Source organism: Cornus florida, unplaced genomic scaffold (assembly GCF_030987335.1).
Source record: "Cornus florida cultivar Cherokee Brave unplaced genomic scaffold, ASM3098733v1 CherokeeBrave_3.0.0_Hap2_Chr08, whole genome shotgun sequence".
In the NCBI taxonomy this organism is placed as follows: Eukaryota; Viridiplantae; Streptophyta; class Magnoliopsida; order Cornales; family Cornaceae; genus Cornus; species Cornus florida.
The window spans coordinates 1826198-1845221 of record NW_026775578.1 but is presented as its reverse complement, the minus strand read 5'-3'; the positions used below and the strand labels follow the sequence as shown (position 1 = coordinate 1845221).

At 33.4% G+C, this 19024-nt stretch overlaps 1 protein-coding gene across 1 annotated transcript; it reads right to left on the bottom strand.

Annotated features, from left to right (window-relative positions):
• Positions 1-5430: 5430 nt before the first annotated feature.
• On the bottom strand, positions 5431-18914 carry LOC132268824 (uncharacterized protein C57A7.06). The gene is made up of 12 exons (XM_059769675.1): positions 18698-18914; positions 18048-18487; positions 14431-14596; positions 13576-14054; positions 8505-8726; positions 8068-8394; positions 7412-7765; positions 7250-7330; positions 7055-7171; positions 6570-6941; positions 5919-6050; positions 5431-5677 (listed from the first exon to the last, which is right to left on the bottom strand). The coding sequence occupies exons 2-12, from the start codon at positions 18369-18371 to the stop codon at positions 5558-5560; spliced, it is 2694 nt and encodes an 897-aa protein (XP_059625658.1). The 5' UTR covers positions 18372-18487; positions 18698-18914; the 3' UTR covers positions 5431-5557.
• Between the last annotated feature and the right edge of the window lie 110 nt (positions 18915-19024).

The following is a 19024-nucleotide window of genomic DNA, read 5'->3' as shown; positions in this document are numbered from 1 at the left end:
GGTAAGGCGGCTTTTTATTTAACTGGAAAAAATATATTCCCTCTGTCCCATACTAATAAAATTACCGTCCAGGCAGCGAAACAATAAAATAACAAGTGTCCTTACAATGTAAAAAAAAAAAAAAATTAATGAAAGATTTAATAAGTTATTTGGATTAAATCTAGTAAAGATCCAAATTAAACCCGTATCTAATTATCTTTTTTTCCATGCTACTCTATTGTCCTAATTCCTAAGCTTTAAGGAATTACAATTACAAATATCTTGTTCAAATCAAATTCATAAAAGGAATTGAATTAGAATTTTCAATTATGGGTGATAAAATTTCATGTGTGAACTAATATATATATATATATATATATATATATATATATTGATTTTGTTCTTTTGAAGTGTGGCTTGTGTTGTTTAGCCCTCCGTTGCCTTCTTGTTGAGAAAGAAAAATAAATAAATAAAACCAAACCAAATTGTTTGTATAAAGGTAGATGATTGCACTTGTTAATGGTGTCTTGTGCCACATGTGAAAATAAATATAAATATATGATTGTCTTATAATTAATCAACCAAAAATAATTCTTAAGAAAACAGATTTTATTTTTTTACCAAATCATGACTAAATACTTTCTTTTATTTATTTGAATAATGTTAATAAGCCTATTTAATTCAAATACTTTAGCAGGGAGTGACTAGGTTTACAATTGAACTCTTAAGTCTCACCATCATCAAAAAGCTTAATCAAATTCCTTCTACATAATTTTTTTAGGTTTGATTCAGATTTTATGAGAAAGAGAAATAATCAAATTAGGATTTGATTTAGATTTTATTGGGTACATTTAACCCCAAAAAAATTTCAAATATTTTATTTTTTATTTTATATCGGAGGGACACTTGTCATTTTATTGTCCTACTACATGAGTGGTAAGTATGAAGTTTCTACTCACAGGTGAGTAGGTAAGTATTATCCTTAATAAAAATGTCCCAAATAAAAGGTCAAAGTATATTTTCTTTATATTGTCATCATTGTCCTTTATTTTTTAAAAATTAAATTAATAAATAAACTATTCTGTTCTGAATCATAAGATTTTAATTAGACAAAAGTGAAAAAAACCATATGAACTATTTTAAAAATTGTAATAAACCCTCTATACTATTGTAGGTTGCCCTAAACTATTAAAAAATTGCAAATTGCCTTCCGGTCACCGAAATTCATTTTTTGATGTCCAAATAATCAAAATTACCTAAATACTCCTACTTATTAATTTATATAAAATTTATAAAATATCATAAATATAAAATACTCATAATACCCTTCAAATGGCATCTTACAACTAACTAACAGTGCATGAATTTTTTTTTTACACTTTTGTCTAATAATAAACAATAACAATAAGAGTAATAATAATTAATAATAGTAATAGTAATAATAATAACAATAATAGGAATAAACATTTAAAATAATAACAAAAATAAATTGCTTGATGTATTCATATGGTTACAAACAGTTTTTGCAAGGTAATAAATTATCAAAAAATAGCTAAAATAATAACAACAATAATAATGAGAATTAATAATACTAGTAGTAGTAGTAGTAATAATTAAAAATAATAAAAATAAATAAATGGTTTGATTGGTCCTTCCATGGGTACACATGCCTACAAATAGTTTCTGCAGTCATAAATAAATAAATAAATAAATAAACAAAAATAAATAAAAATAGTAAGTGTATGATTGGATGCCCCTAAGGGTATAGCGGTGTTGGCAGAGATTCGGGAGGTAAGTCCTTAAGGTCTCATTTTCGATAACTTGATGGTCCGTGTGTTGTGGAGCCGATACACGTACTCAAAAAAAAAAATGTGTATGAATGGACATGAACATATATATATATATTCAATCAAACTCAGCTTAGCCTTGTTAGTTATATAGCAAAAGTGGAAAAAACCAATTATTATTAGGGCTAAATTCATAAAACTCTCACTATTTTTAAATTTTGATCATAAACCCCCTACACTTAAAAAAGTGATCAAATTGCCCCAATATCAGTGTCTGACCCATTAACCCTGTTGTGAAATTACAGGTTTAACCTTACTATTTAATGTTAAATTTAAAACTAAAAATATATATTTTTAAATTACAAGAATACCCTTTAATTATCTTCTTCACCACCCCCCTCTTTCAAACTCGCCTCTCTCTAAATTATTTTTTAAATTAAAAAAAATAGTTTTAAATTTAACATTAAATAGTAAGGTTAAATTTGTCATTTCACAATCGGGTTAACGGGTCAGACACGAATATTGAGACAATTTGATCACTTTTTGAAGTGTAGGAGTTTTCTGAAATAGGTTGGGGGTTTATGATCAAAATTTAAAAGTAGTGGGAGTTTTATGAATTAGCTCTTATTATTATTGTTGTTTTTATTATTATTATTATTATTATTATTACTATAAGATGTCCTTGAAGGGTATTATGGGTATTTACATCTATGATATTTTATAAGTTTTATATAAATTAATAAGTTGAGGTATTTAAGTAATTTTCACCATCTGGTTGCCGAAAAATGAGGCAATTTGTAACGTTCTAATAGTTTAGGATTCAATTTGCAACCAAGAATAGTTTAGAAGTGTTTGTTGTAAATTTAAAATAGGCCGAATTTTTTTTTTTTGCATTTTTGCCTTCTAATTAAATTTATCTATTGCAAATTACCAAAATAAACTCAAATCAATGCATGATTCACCAAATATCCATCGTGAACTATAATCCAATAGATCTTCCAACAAAAGTTCATATCCAATCTATTTTAAATCTGAATCAAAATTAAAATCCAAAATCCTTAAAAATTATCTTCAAATGGGATTGAATCTAAAAACCAAACTCACTCTGTTTTACGTCCTAATATACACACACACATAAAAAAAAAAAAAAAAAACTTATTGTATTTATTATCTTAATAAATTAAATTTTCTATTTTCAAATTAATAAATTCATCATCGTTAATGAGAAAAAATCATTATTAATTTTTATTCTACCATACAAGGCATGACTTGGACCTTCAACCACATTGTTTTGAGAGAATTAGAAATTTTATTTCGAACAAATTAAAACATGAATATGGCCCTTTATGGGAAAACTTACTAATATCAGAAAGTCTTTTGTTAAAGCTTCATAAAAGAAATTTTGGTAGACCGAAAAATGACCCCAAAAAAAAAAAAAATTTGCTAATATTTACTAACCGCTGTTTTAAAAAATGAAGTGACATGTAATGATATAATCTTAGACATGTACGAATATATTCTATGTTTGCAATTCAAGTTCAGTAATAAGGATTCCAAGTTATCTTCTTCAATTTTTCTTTTTTTCTCAATGTGATCCAAAACCTAAAGAACCACAATCTAGAGAGTGACTTCAAGATCAATCATCCCATTACTCGATTTGATGAAGTTATCTGAACAGTGTCTCTTCTACTTCGAGACCATTAGAAACTTTTTTGACTTGTTAACTTGAAAAACGTTTATTGATTGTAAGTTGATTTTCAATTTTATGAACTCTGTCCGACTTGTAAAGTTTAGATTTGGTAATTGCATTTTTTAAAAATACTTTAACTTTAATTTATTTTTTACTGACAAAATTATCTTTTATCCTTGACAACTATTGCAAGACTCTAATAAAAAGTGCCAAAAAATGCTTCGTGGTCGTTGTATTCCAAGTTTTCCTCATTGGACCAGAACAATAACAAACATAATTCCTTCCTCAAATTTTACTTAAAAAAGGAATGATATAGTGATCGTGTTGATTTATTGGCAAAATGTGTAAATGGTTTCACTCAACTTCATGTTATTTACTTATTGAAATGGTTTCACTCAACTTCCTGTTCTCTCTTATTCATACGGAGTGTATATCAAAAATCTCAACTCAAGCTCCATAAATGGAGTGGGACTAGGATGTTGTTCTCTCTCAGTTGCTTGAACTTCCAATATATATATATATATATAGAGTGGGACTAAGCTAGGGCCTCGGCTTCTTCCTTTAAACCCAAGCGAAGTTAATGCTTGTACCGTATCATAACACCTAAAAGAATTGATCCCTGTGAAAAAATAATAATAATAAATAAAATTAATCCCCAACCCAACTCAACTAAGCTAAGGAACAACAAATGATTTAAAACTACAAAAGAATTAAAGTTTTCTAACATAAAAGAAAGAGAGAGAGAAACGGAGAGAAAATATATAAAGTCGATTATAAATACATATTGACGAGAGAATGTAAAATTGGTTGTCGATTATGATTTTCTTAGTTATCAGAGATTGCCAATATCTTCGCCATTGGTAGAAATAGTAAATGGTAGTATCAAATCTGAAATGTGACATTCGAATCTTCTTAGACTTCTTAACAAAAAGATTCTCAATAATTACCCAAAACTTTTGGGACAAGAAAACTACACGAGTCCAACAATAAATTATAGGATAAAATATAATAAACTCTCCTAAACTATGTTTAAATTTACAAATAACCCCCTTAAAGTATATTTTATACATAATACCCCTTGAACTATCACATTTTGTTGCAAAATGTCCCAATGCTTATACTATTTTTTAATAAATGACCATAAATCCCCTTGTTATTGAATTACACTTGATATATTTTTCTTATTGAAATAAATTATGAAAAAAAAGTCATACCAATTGCATAAATTTATACACTTGATATATTTTTCTTATTTGATGACATATTCTCCATTAAATTTGCATAAATTTTCCTTTAATTTTTGAAATAAAAATCTTAAGTAGAAAATTTTAAAACAATTTAAGTGATTTCTTAAATTTTAACGAATATATTGCATGAAAAATAAGGTATTTTTTATTTATATAATTTATTAAATTTTAATGGATATATTATATGAAAAAGAAGGTATTTATTTACAGTAAAAAAGCTTAAATTGAGTACAATAAGTTTTATTATAAGTAGTAAAATTCTATTAAGTTAATCATTTTAAAAAATGGTAGTTTCAAAATTTTTTAAACAATAGTTCTATTTTTTTTTTTTTTTTTGCACTTAACCGTAAATTATATATTCCCGTTTAACCCTTAAAAGACTAAGGGTGGATGACATAAAGAATGAATAATGAAACTAATGAAAGAAAGACCAAGTACCCAGAGAGAAAATCGGACAAGTCAATATTATAAAAAGTATATGGACAAATGAGTAAAATAAAATGATTACGTGAAAAGAAAATTTGGTTTCTTAAGAGAAGGTTTTAAAAGCAATATTAATATTAATATTAATATTAATATTATTATTATTTTAGCATACCCTCTCAAAGTGGATGGTAACGGTTGAGCCTATAGGAGGGCAAAGCTAAGCGGTGGGGTGTGTATTTCTTGACACACACACAAAAAAAAAAGAAAAAAAAAGATGAAGATATTATCAATAAAAAAAGTGTAACCAAAAGTCGCATGTAATAAATATCCTCCTCTTCGGCACTGAAAAATTACTTCCTCGAGTTAAATAAGAGAGATTATCAGTAAAATTTATCCTTTTAAACAACATTGCTAGCTTTGAATTCTTTTCATACTTCTGCAACTACTTTTTTTCTCCCGTTTCTTCTTTTGTTTTTGTCTGCTTTTCCATGGAGATTCACCTCCTCAAATTTGATCGGCTCTATAATCACCCCGGCTTTCTTCACCACCTGTGAAGGACAAGTTAAGTGAGAATAATACACATAAATGCGTTTTTATTATTTGCTACTAATACAGTCATTACTTTTCTTCTTCACAATTAGATATACACAACCCAACCCACTCAAATGGGATAATAAGCAATGTAGCGGCAATGATATCGAATTGGATATAATCAAATAAACATGAAAGCAAAAGAAAAAAATGTTTCTCCAAGTATAGTTTAAACAAAAGCTATTTTGAGGAACTCACTTCTGGCCGATTAAGAGCTCCAACTGTGGTTGCGGGATTAAAATCGGGTCCAAGGGGCATTCGGATGCTCTGTTCATATACTTCGTTGGACGTGTATGGGTAGGGCAATTTCTTCAAAAATAGTTTTTCAGCCTGTGAAATCCATATAAAAGAGCAAAACTATATAAGAGAAGCTTCTATACATAATCAACAGGATATTAACGCGATTATAGCAGCACTAAGCAATAACTGGTATGACAATAATCTGGCAACTCAAAAATCCAAAGGGAAAAAATCTTTACAATTATTTTATTTTAATTTTAAATTTTAATTTTACATTACTAAATTTTGAAAGGAGAGGAGATATCAATAGGCCACAAGTCAAGCATGTCAGATTCTAAATTTTACAGATCCTCCAATTTTTTCTGCAGTGAAAATGTGAACTTTGACTGCATCATGCAATAACTGCCATGTGTTATCATATTTTTTTTTCCCGGAAGGTTAAATGTGTAATCATATTGTTCAAGGCAAAAGACCATGCAAGTTTTTTACTTTTTAAGTGAACCTGTGTTCTACCAGGGCAACTTTTTCACCATTACTTTATGATTAAAATCATTAGAAGCAGACTAGTTATTTGACATGTTGATAAACCATAAATTTAAGAACACTGACCTTTTTATCAAACTTCTCAGAGATGACTACGTGTTTAAGATGTGCGTCTTTCCTCTTTTTAAGAGCTTCTTCCCTCTTTTTTTGGGCATTCTTATGCTCTTCCAGCATCCAAGAGGGTAAGCCTTTCTTTTGTTGTATACGAGTCCATTGGCCCCACCCAGGGAGTAAAACAGGCTTCTCAGGTTCGGGATTTTCCTCGTTCAAGATATCCTGTTTCTCCTTCTCGAAATCATCCTCCACGTCATCTCCTGCAAAAGCTCGGTGTATAAGATCTGCTTGAGATGGAAGCTCATACGTTGACTTGGTGCCAGAAGACAATATCCCATCCACCATATGTCCTTCACTCTCTGTCTCACTATCATCACCTACTTCCTGCATAGAATTCAAGAAAAGGAACAGAATGCAAAAGTAAGGGGGAGGTGGAGGTAATCAAATTAATCAATCATGTAAGCAGTGCAAGCTTAACATATGGAGAAAGGTCCTACCCTTCTATCTTGGTCATGCAGGGAAGGTACTCCAACACTTGGAGACTTCTTGATACTGGCATCTACTCTCTTTTCACTTTTCATCTGCTCATTATCCTTCTTTGGTAACTTTTCCATCTGTTCATCATTTGAAGTTGGTATAAAATTACTGATCTTCTATTTGGGCAGAAAATAAAAATTAAAGACTAAACAAACCTTTTTCAAAGAGTCGGACGCAAAAATAGCAACTTCATACGTTGTATTGGGCCTTGGGTCTTCGACAATAGCATCAAAACTCTATGAACAACCACAATAAAAATTGTCACTCACTGAGTAACGAAAACAACTTAAAAGGAAGGTTGAGCAAGAAATTCTCACCTTAATCACAGGATCTTGACAAACCTCAGACTTCTCACGAAGTAAATCAGGATCAATGTTTACATCCCTATGCAAATTATTACTTCTGTAGCGTCCAATGTTAATATCTTCCTTGGCCTCAAAGTTGTCTTCACTATCGCTATTACCAAAATAATTATCTGATTTAATCATGTTATTGGACTCTTCAACCTGCTTTTTAGGAGCACCAAAAACCCGTCTACCACTTGAGATCCTCGTTTTTAGACTTTCTGCATCACTCTTATCCTCCAATTGCTTTAACGATGACTCATACTCTTGAAGAGCAAGCTTAGCTTCTTCATTAGCTGCCTCTTTTTGCTTTTTTAATCCACGAACCTATGCCAAAGCAATCGAGCAAAAAAAAACAGAGATAAATAAGTATCATTTAGGCAGTTTCAGTCCCAAATAAATATCTGACTCTGAAAGAGAGTGAAATGGGCAGAATAAGAAGCATTAGGCCACCTCTTCTTTCTTGTATCTGAATATATTTAAACCTACTAAATCTTTTTTTTTTCCCCCTAGTTGATAAAACCTCCTAAATCTTCTAATGAAGAAGGAGAAAAAAAAAAGGAAAGAGTAGAATGTCTATACGAAAGTGTAAATTTTTTGATATTGCAAGTAGAATGCACCAAGATTACCATGAAAGGTAAAGAAAGCACTCCCGATTTAGGCGATTCATCATCTTTGTCTATTACTTTAAGTGTCTTCTCTTTCGCTTTCTCCAACAATTTTGATGCTCTATCCTGGTCTGAACCAGATGCATTTTCATCACCATCATCCTCATTACTGCTGTCATCGCTGCTACTACTGTCCCTCATAGAGTTCATTTTCCTACTCAAAAGAGCATGTTGATGAAGCTGTTCAGATATAGCAGCTCGAGTTCCATCATCTTGTACATCCAAACCACGCTTCAGAATGCGCTTTGCCCACTTGGAGCTGTTTTTGTGCTTCAGTGTCATGCGTTCCTGAACGAGTCCATAGGGTTAAAATTATACAAATTATAATAATTAAGATGATAAAATTATACATGGAACACAGACTTTAATTAATCCAAATGCGAATTGATGCTAATTACCTCAGCCCTCTTAAACTCTTGCTTCATAGCAAGTTCTTTAGCAGCTTCTGGATCCATTTCCATTACAGCCTCTGCTGCTTTCAATCTATCTTTCTTCAAAAGACGATGAAATGTTTTGGACTTGATCTTTTTTATGCGTTTGGCCTTCACTTCATGATGAAAAAGAAGGCTACGCATTTTAGCCAGACGATTCTCGCGGTCAATCACATCTTTGACAGATATCTGTCAAATATTATCCACCGAAAAAGGGAAGAAAAAAGCACAATCAGCCAATTATCAGACATCCTATTAGTACGCAAACCAAGTCAAAATCTACACAAGTCATAAATATGCTAAATCAAAATTAGAAATAAACAAAACCATCTTATCAATTACAACTCAAATCCATCATAAACCTGAAAAGTATAAATTCTGTGCAGATCATAAAGAAGTTCAACAACCTGTAAAGGGAAAATTCTATGCAGATAATAAAGATTTCCAAGGATGTTGCAGATACTCATTGACAAACTCAAAAGCTTACCTAGATTGATGCCCATATTGTGCAGATGAACTTGCCAACAGGATATATATTTTTTTATCCATCTTTACAATTCCTAACTAGTATCATATTCATCTAAACCATTTTCTTACAAACCAATTCCTGTGGATTACCTTCTCCTCCATTGCAACATGGTTAGAGATTGCTGGAATTTGATGTTTGGCTTGTTTGGGATTCTTTGGGTTATGCCTGGATCCGTTAGAGGGTTGATTGAGGCTTGGAGAGGTTGCCATGTGGGGGCTCACATTGTGGATGCTTGGAGGGCTACACCTCTTTGTGTGTGGTGGTGTATTTGGCTCGAGAGGAATAGAAGATATTTTGATGGGAAGGAGTTGTCGATTTCTACTCTTAAATTCTCTATTATTTCCACCCTTTTTTGTTGGGTTTATGGGAGAGATCATAGATCTTTAGATGAAATTGTCAATTTTTTGGCTTCTTTGAAGGCCTAAAGGTCCTTTGTGGCCTTGTGTATATTTTCAGGGTTTTGCTCCCCTTTTGAGCGCTTTTATAAAATTATTCTTACTTATCAAAAAAAAAAAAAAATCTGTTGCAACAATCTCCTTTGATAATTCCACAGACTTGACAACAATCTGACGAAAGGGGGGACATTTTGCACAACTTGAAAGATGGAGGGTTTCTAGCTAAAATATAGTTTAGGGAGATTTGTTGACATACATTGATAGAACAGTGTTTTTTTTTTTCAAAGTACCCAGAATAATACCAATAGGTTAGAATAATAATTATGCCTTTTTTATAAATGAGTTAACATCTTATATTGAACAAAGATGTGCATGTTGATACTATGACCAACACGAGAACAACTTTAGAAGAAACAAGTGAATTTCCCCCCAAAAAAAAAAATGTAGATTTACATCAAGGATTAACTTTAAGTTAATATCTTTTTGCCTTGATTATGGATGATCTAACAATATGTATTAAAGATATGTCCATGGTGTATATTATTTCCTAAGTGCTATAGATTCGGAGAGAAGCTCTAAAATCAAGAGGATTTAAATAAGTAGGACTATAACTAAATAAACAGAACCTACAAACAAAAGTAAGGATGTAATGAAGATCAAGCTGAAAATATACCGAATAGAGAACATTTCCGCTAACTAGGCTTGATTATATACACAGGGATAAATTGGAAGCAAAGTTAATTATAGAACTAAAGCAGTATAATTAAATGGAGGAATGCTTCTAGCACATTGTATGACTGGTGTATGCATCTAAAATTGAATTGTGAATTTCATAAAAACAACAATTAAACAAACCAGACTTCAAAAGAGTTTCTGCCCACATATCATGAAATGAGAATGTTGTGATGGATGCGTTACAAAAAGGGACAAAATTAGAAATAAACTTGTTACTTTGATTGTTAAAGTTAACACCTATCAAAGACATGTCCAGCCACGGCCAATAACTACACCGACTAGGAGAAGTGACCTGGTCCTTATTGAGGGCAATGCTAAGGGAAGAGGAAGACCGAAACTAATATGGGTTAAAATGGTTAGGAAAGATACTATATCAACTGAGGGGAAAAAAAATTAGCTAGCAAAACAGGATTCATGCAGCCAATCTAAATAGTTTAAAAAGGCTTTGTTTCTGGCCTTAAGGTTAATGTTGGTAAGAGTATTCTTGTGCCTGTTGGGGATGTTCCGGAGATTGAGTTGTTTGCTCACATCCTTGGTTGTTGCACTAGCTCTTTTCCCATTTCTTATTTAGGATTGCCTTTGGGTGCCCCTTCGAGATATGTGGGGAGCTGGGATCCGGTTGTGGACAGAGTCGAGAGGAGGTTGGCAGGTTGGAAAAAGCAGTACCTGTCCAAGGGGGGTCGGGTTACCCTGATTAAGAGCACCCTTTCTAGCCTTCCTGCATACTTCTTGTCTCTGTTTCAGATTCCTTCTTCAGTGGCTGAGAGAATTGAAAGATTGCAGTGCAACTTCCTTGTGGGGGGGTTGAAGAGTTCAAGTTTCACTTGGTTCGATGGGAACAAGTGTGCCGTCCAATTCGGTGTGGAGGCTTAGGGTTTCAGAGGTTGTTGCCTTTTAATAAGGCTTTTCTTGGTAAATGGCTCTGGAGGTTTGGGATCGAGAGGCATTGGTTATGGAGGAAAGTTATTGCTCGCAAATTTGGGAAAAGTCGTGGTGGGTGGTGCTCCCTAGAGATGCGTGGTCCAAGGGGGGTGGGAGTTTGGCATTTCATTCGGAGGGGTTGGGATGATTTCTGCAAACATGTTCGTTTTCATATTGAAGATGGAAGGAGGATCAGTTTTTGGATGGATCTCTGGTGTGGGGATCTCCCTCTTGCTCTCGCGTTCCCACGGCTCTTTAGGATTGCTTCTACTGTCTTGGGATGTTCGTTTCAGGAGGCATTTTCAGGATTGGGAGATCGAGGAAGTTTCTCGTTTTCTGGAGTTGTTGTATAGCCAGGTGTTTTCTTTTGGGGGATCGGATTGGTGGTTCTAGATTCCTACCTCGCATGGCCGTTTTGAGGTTAGGTCCTTTTTCAGATGCCTTTCGGTTGGTCATGGAGATCCCTTCCCTTGGAAGTCTATTTGGCGGTCCAAGGCTCCCCGCAAGGTCGCTTTTTTTGCTTGGACCTCTGTTCTGGGTAAGATTTTAACCCAGGATAATCTGAGGAAGAGGAATCAGGTGGTGGTTAATCACTGTTACATGTGTTTGTGTAATGAGGAGTCTGTTGATCACCTCCTTTTACATTGTAGCATGGCCAGAGATTGTTGGGATTTGATGCTTCGTTTATTTGGGGTTCATTGGGCCATGCCTTTTTCCTCTAGAGGGTTGATTGAGGCTTGGAGAGGCGACTCTGTTGGGGCTGGCATTAGGAATGCTTGGAGGGCTACGCCGCTTTGTATCTGGTGGTGTATTTGGCTTGAGAGAAATAGGAGATATTTTGACGGGAAAAAGAAGCATGTTTCTATGCTTAAGTTCTCTGTTATTTCTACTCTTTTTTGTTGGGTTTCAGGGAGAGATTATAGATCTATAGAGGAAATTATTGTTTTTTTGGCCTCTCTGAAGGTCTAAGGTGCCCTCTGGCCCTTGTGTTCCTTTTGTTTCTTTGGGCTTCGCTCCCCTTTTTGAGCGTTTTTAATAAAATCTTACTTATCAAAAAAAAAAAAGTTAAGTTGAGTTAAACAAGGGAAACAATGTTCACCACTAGAATTCTCACATCTTATGTGCCTTTGGGTAAAAAAGGAGCTTACCTTTTAAATTTTAACCAGATAGATCTAAATATCCCTTTTCTTTTGTTTCTTATTTTTGCTACAGTGTGGATTGGGTATATCTCACGGCAGTGCCATACATCAATACTATGAAAATCTGTGCAAAAAAAAAAACAAAAATCATGGATTCTTCAATCATCCCACTAAGTGCAAACATAAATTAGACACTAGGGCACCAGTACCCTATAGATTTTGGGAAAATACTCCTACATTCCCTTATATTTATTAGCACAAAAATTGAATTAACTTTACCATGGAGTATAACTACAGTTAGTGAATACACAATTTTCTTTAAGCTAATTAATATTTAGGGCACATATCTTTTGCAAATGGGGAGAGAAATTTCACGGCTTTTGAAATTCACACGCACATCAAAATCAGAACAATTCAGCTATTCAAATTTATTAGAGCCTTGCATTATAATCAAATATCTTACACAATCAATAATGTAAAGACAATGAAAATTTATATATGCATAATTTTTATCTTAAAATTTTTTGGACAGGTAAAACACACATACACTCGCACACTGCAATGAAGACCTAAACTCTCAACCTCCCATGGGGGAAAAGACAGAGTTACAAACTTGGACTAGGCTCTTAGCAGTGCATATGAATGTATCTTATGATTATAGACAAATATATGATCCAAACGCTACATTATTATCACTACATAGGATGAATTAACATTTTAAACAATCTTTTTTTCTTAGAAGGTCGAGTAAAAATCAGTGAAAATTTTAATCTTACTAGATTTATACCGGTGCACCGCGTTTCTGTATGCTTCTTTTTGAAGTACTACAGTTTTGTATAATCGACATCTTTAATTTTGCAAAGTCAAAATACATCAAGAACTACATCAAAGGTAGAAATAGTTATTGAATCTTAATCATTTATTCGGAACCACTATATGAATTCCTCACCTACATATTATTTTTTGTATCACTGTAATTTTCTATCAGGACAAACTTGTAACTAACTGGGAACTGTTCACTCACTTCCTTTTTAAAACATTCCCTGATCAAAAGGACTTAAAATTATAATATATTTAAGCAAAGTATGAAAAAGTTCAACAAATCATACATCTCCAAGATTTCCACTCATCACAGATAATGAACAGTACCAAACATGTGTTCCTACATCCTAAATTTGTCAATTCTCCATGGAACAATTTCCATTCCATCAAAGAAATTCATAAGGAACTCTCACGTACCAGTGAAAATACGATAACCAAATATGACAGATGCTGGAATACCAAAATTGAAAAAGAAAGAATGTGTAGGACCTCCATACCTTGTTCATTGCAAGAAGCCTAGCACCATCTTTGTTGTGAGCTTCCAGAACCTCTCTGTTATTATACAAGGGAGCCATTTTCTTCTCAAATTCAGTTCTAGGTTCAAATTCAGAAGCAATTGCCCCGATAGTTGAAAAGCCCAGATCTACATCTTTGTTAAAATAACGAGTAGGGGCCTCCCTATTCCTCTTGACTAAAGGCCCCCACTTATTAATGTCCTTCTTTGATTGTTCATAAGTTACCTTCCTCTCCACTTTTTCTTGATCTGGTTTAGGAAGTGGGGCTTGAATGGACTTTGATTCTCTCTCCATTCTTTGAACACTCTTTCTGAGTTTACTGAAACCAGACTTCCCATGAAGGGGATCCAACAGGTCCTGAATACTAATGCGGCCATGACCATCCAGAACATCACGACTAGGATTAAATTCAGACTCTGGATATGCCTCAGATATGACAACATCATTTTTCCTCTTCTTACCTGGGAATTAATAGAAAATTTCAGATCAGTCATGTTTTTGATTGCTTAAAAAATGCAATGAACTACAAGTTTTAGATGTCACCACAACAATTACCTAAATGGGTATCACATGTTCTCCTTAATAGATTCTCAGAAATTATTTCAATTACCAACCAAAAAATGTGAAATTCTCCATACATATTCAGAACAGATGCCTAAATATGTATGTGCTACTTTGTTCAGAATAAAATGTTTGGTTCACAATTGCAATGATTGCACAAATACACAGGACTATTAGCACAAGGCACCTTGAATTGCCCTTTCAATAGACAATTATTCAACTTTTGAACACTTCAAAGTTACCCAAAAGCAACATAATTCCAAAGCACAAACTTACCTTCAAAGGCCTCACTGGGCAGTCCAGTGATTTCTTGTAACATCCTTGAATGTCTCCCATCATCTTCCTCTTCAGACACATCTCCCATCTGCTTTTCCCTACTACCATTCATATATCCATCATTGATGTCCTCGTCGCTGTCGTCATCTGATGCTACATTCTCATCCTACAATAAAAATACATATATACATATGTATATATATGAAAAACCAAGTTAAACAGATTAACAAGGAACACCTTAAGCTAACATATGCCATTCCACAATAAATAGCAAATCAAATCAATGAACATTATCACAATGCAGCTCGTTCAAGCTACCACCATCATTACAATGTAAGATTAGGAAAACAAGTGTTTTGGCCATTATTAAACAAATTCATAACAACTTATCACACTTTTAATTACTGTCGAAATTCATCCATTTTGGTTTGGTCCCTGATTTGATTAGGTTCTCAACTCAAAATGAGAAAGCCTCATCCAAACTGCTCTATTTATTTATTTTTAAATCCAATTTTATTGTGTTCACATTATTTTCTCAACATCTGCAAGAAATCAAAATCAATGTTCAGTTCCAAGGAAATTAAAGAACTCCACTGAGATAAGTTGGATATTATTTTCATTTCTTTTTTTCCTTCACTTTTCACATTCACCAACCATTGTAAAACACTCATAGTAAGGAATTTTTATTTTTTATTTTTATTATTATTTTTTTTCTCTCTCTTATCAATATGCTATTACCACCTAATCAACCACTGCTGTATAAAAGTAATCAAGAATTGGTGGGATATCATTAACTGGAAGAAAAAGAAGCCATTATGTCTAAATTCTCATACCTTTACTTAAAGGGTCATTCCCCTCACATTTGCTGGATAAAGACCTGACCGTTAGCGTTAATTGCAAAAGAGTGGTTGCTCTATGAATCCAAATACGAATTCTCATGCTTAATAGCCCTAGCTCTTAATTCTCGTACCTGCTTTTAATATATATATATTTTTAATTCAGATTTTTTAAGTATTAATGTAAGATAACTTTTTTTAATAACTATTATCGTAAGACAACTTCTCACTAACAGTATCCCTAATGTTGGTCCAAAATATTTTATTAGTTAGTATATGAAGAAAAAGGTGGAAGTTCTAAAGAATATACTATAATAAAATTTAGGGTAAATTACACTTACACCCCCTGAGGTTGGGTCATATTTCACCTAGATTAACATTTTTGTTTTAAATTTCATTTACATTTGAAATAGTGGTTTAACATTCACTTACCCCAAATGTCAAATTTTGGTGGGGTCATAGTACTTTTGAGGTGTTAAATGATTATGCTATCCTTTGACCTCCTGTTGACTATTTTTGTGACCAAACTACCCCCAACATACACGTTTCCTATTCTTCCTCCTCCTCAGACCATCATCATCCCAAATTCACCCCTCCAAAGATCCACCAATCCCACAGGTTCCTCCTCAACTCCACCCATCAACCCTGCTCATCCATCACCCAAATCCCACCTCACCAACACTGCTCTCGTTAAAAGACTCTCTTCTTCTCTCATTGTGTGTGTGTGTGTATATATATATATGTATAAGTTGTGCAGATCTGAGATGGAGGATTCAACAATAGAGGTGAAGAAAAACAGAGATCAAGGTGACCGGACGCAACAGTAGTGGTAAATCATTAAAGACGCGGTCGCGGTCGAAGTCTCCAATCAAGCGGCTGATTGAGCGACCCGTTTGAGGCACACGATGACTGGATTTTGGGCAAAGAAGCAAAGAGACAACAAGGCTTGTTATCTTCTTGTTTATGGTCGTCTTCTTCTTCAAACGGCGATGGCGGCGGCGAACTTGCTATTGGCAAGTTTGAACCGGCAAAAACCCACAAGTTTAAATCTACCAAATACCCACAAGTTTGAATATGCTATTATGAGTTCAGAGACCCAAAAACCCACAATTTCGAATATGCTATTATGAGTTCAGAGACCTAAAAACCCACAATTTTGAATCTGCCAAATACCCAAAAATTAATTCAAACCCAAAAAATCATATGTATATATATAATGCTTTTGATAACCCATTTCCCAAGTTTAATCAGTTGAGTTCAAGCATAACATAGTAATAAGTACTCTTTTACCACATAATCTAAAAGGTCCATATAAACAATATTCAACTAACATTGATCATCCTAATCAGCATTTACAAAGAAAGGTCAGTGTTACGTGAATGGTACTCATTGTCCAAATAAAAATATGATGTAATGTAAGGAGCTAGATCGTTGCAGGTATTCCACATATACAATACCTAAAGCACAGATAGATCCTCCTATATACATACGGATATATCTATGTAGTGAGTGTGCAGAGAGGGGGAAATGGAGCAGATTCTAGAGCGAGAAGGGGAAGTTTGGCCGTTCCATACGTTAGAGAAAGAGATAGAGGAGAGGTGAGAGAAAGAGATGAGACAGGAAAGACTCTGGCTCGCCACTGCAATCGCCTACAAATATATAAATATATACATATATATATAGGGGCTATTTAAGATTACAGATATTTTGTATAAAAAAATTGAGGGTAAAAAGGTCAATTCGCATGTGTCAGAGGCCAAAAAGTAAATTAGGGTGTAAGTGAAAGTTAAAACCAAAATCTTCTTCTAGCTGAAATATAACCCAACCTCAGGGGGTGTGAGTGTAATTTATCCTAAAATTTATGCATAATTTACCATTCGACATTGAAAGGGAGAAGAATGTCTGACTAGCCCAATTGTGGATAATCATAAGATTTATAATTAAATTGAAATTTGTTTTAAGTGGATCCTATTCAAGTAGGTGTCAGATTCAATCAATTATTTTTATGAATTATTTTTAAATAATGCACGGATTCTTATCACATTTACATTATGTTTAGAATGGCATAGAGATATTATCTTTATTCTTATTAACATTGAATTCGAGAGACTCAAATTAATATTTTAATTCAATTTGGGTACAATAATTCAGATGAATATATTTGAATTAAACTTTAGTTTCATATAAGTAATTGTATGTTTATAATTGTATTTGAAGAAGGTTAGGTAGACTCCTAGGCTTTTTGCCTCCTAGAACTTTGTAGAAAGGGGGTAAAACAGTTACAAGGGCAATCTCACTTAATGGCATTTCACTGAATTTGTAACCTCATGATTGCTAGAGAACGGATATGCAACCTCAATTTGTGCCACTATAGAAACAGATGCAAGTTTCAGCGTTCAAAAACCTTTGGTGTTAAGAGACAGTTCTAGTTATAAAATCAATCATCCATACACAACTAGGATACCAATAAATAATATTAATATCTTGGTTAGATGAAGAGTTGTTTCCTGGACAAGATTAGGCTTCCTAGGAATGCTGCAATTTATAATGGGCTGCATTTCAATTGCAACTTTAGGCTATTAGGGGCATGCTTCTGGTTGGCAGTGTTCTTAAGCAAGTATGTTCTGAATTAATGAAGTTCATTTATCAATTGTTTCTATGTGAAGTCAGATGGAATGAAACAGCCAAAGTAATCTTGCACTGAGACATCGAAGAAGAAAAAGCAAAAAAAGAAAAGAAAAGGTAGTGACATAAACTTTGCAATTCAAAAGAGAGAGGTACCTCGAATTCCTTGGGAAGCTCGTACTCAAGGCTGAGTACGGGATCATATCGGCGATTCTTTCTGGATTCTTCTTCAGGAATGGCTTCTTCGCACTCATACACGTCATTGGCATCATCAGAATCGATCAATTCATCACTGTCCAAACGATTATCAGCCGCATTCATGCTCTCGAGCTCCTTTCGCAACGAATTTGGTAAACGAGGCCCAGTCCTCTTCCTTCTCTCCCCATTTTGATCATTTTTTCTGTTCATTTTTTTCTTTTTAAACATTTGAGAACTCGAATGTTTGTGCGGATTGCTGGATTTCCTCTTCTTTGTCTCCATGAAGCTTGAGACAGAATGGACCAACTCTGGATTCCCTCTTTTTGCCTCTACGGTTTGCCCCCAAAGGACCGAGCAGAATGACAATATAGGGGTACCAGAGTTCCGAAGTGTAAACCCTTGAAAGATGAAATTACAATTTTGGGGCAAAAAGAAAAACAAATAAATTCTCTTAAAGATGTCAAGAAAAAAAAAAAAAAAATACTTCGAAACTTTGTTTTCGTACAATTACATGCATATATTACTATCTGCATATAGAAGCATGTGTATATAAGAATATGTGCATATATATATATATAGAGAGAGAGAGAGAGAGAAAGAGAGTTAACCTGGAAAAAGTAAGGTAATTTTGCTGGAGTAATAACAGCATAGAACGAAGTCTACTGAGGCGTTCAGGATTCTGACAGAAAGAATAATTAACAAAAGGGACGATACTGATACTTTCAGTTGGTCTCTTCGGTTCACCGCCTTTTGCTTCGGTTCTAGCTTGCTGCTCTTTCTTTCGCTCTACTAAACCCTAACGAGTTGACAGAAGCAGTATAACCTGTAAAAAAATGTATATAGTGGTCTAAACCTATATATAAATATAAATATATATCTATAAACATCACAAAAAAAAAAAATAATAATAATAATTATAATTTAGAGTATTTACT

Bases quoted from the DNA above. Each gene is read 5' to 3' on its own strand.
- LOC132268824 (XM_059769675.1), bottom strand. From the start codon at position 18,371: ATGGAGACAAAGAAGAGGAAATCCAGCAATCCGCACAAACATTCGAGT. The intron at 7,766-8,067 runs GTAATCTTGGTG...GCTTTGGCATAG, and splicing joins TGCTTTCTTTACCTTTCATG to GTTCGTGGATTAAAAAAGCA. The intron at 7,172-7,249 runs GTTTGTTTAGTC...AATGATGAACAG, and splicing joins CGTCCGACTCTTTGAAAAAG to ATGGAAAAGTTACCAAAGAA.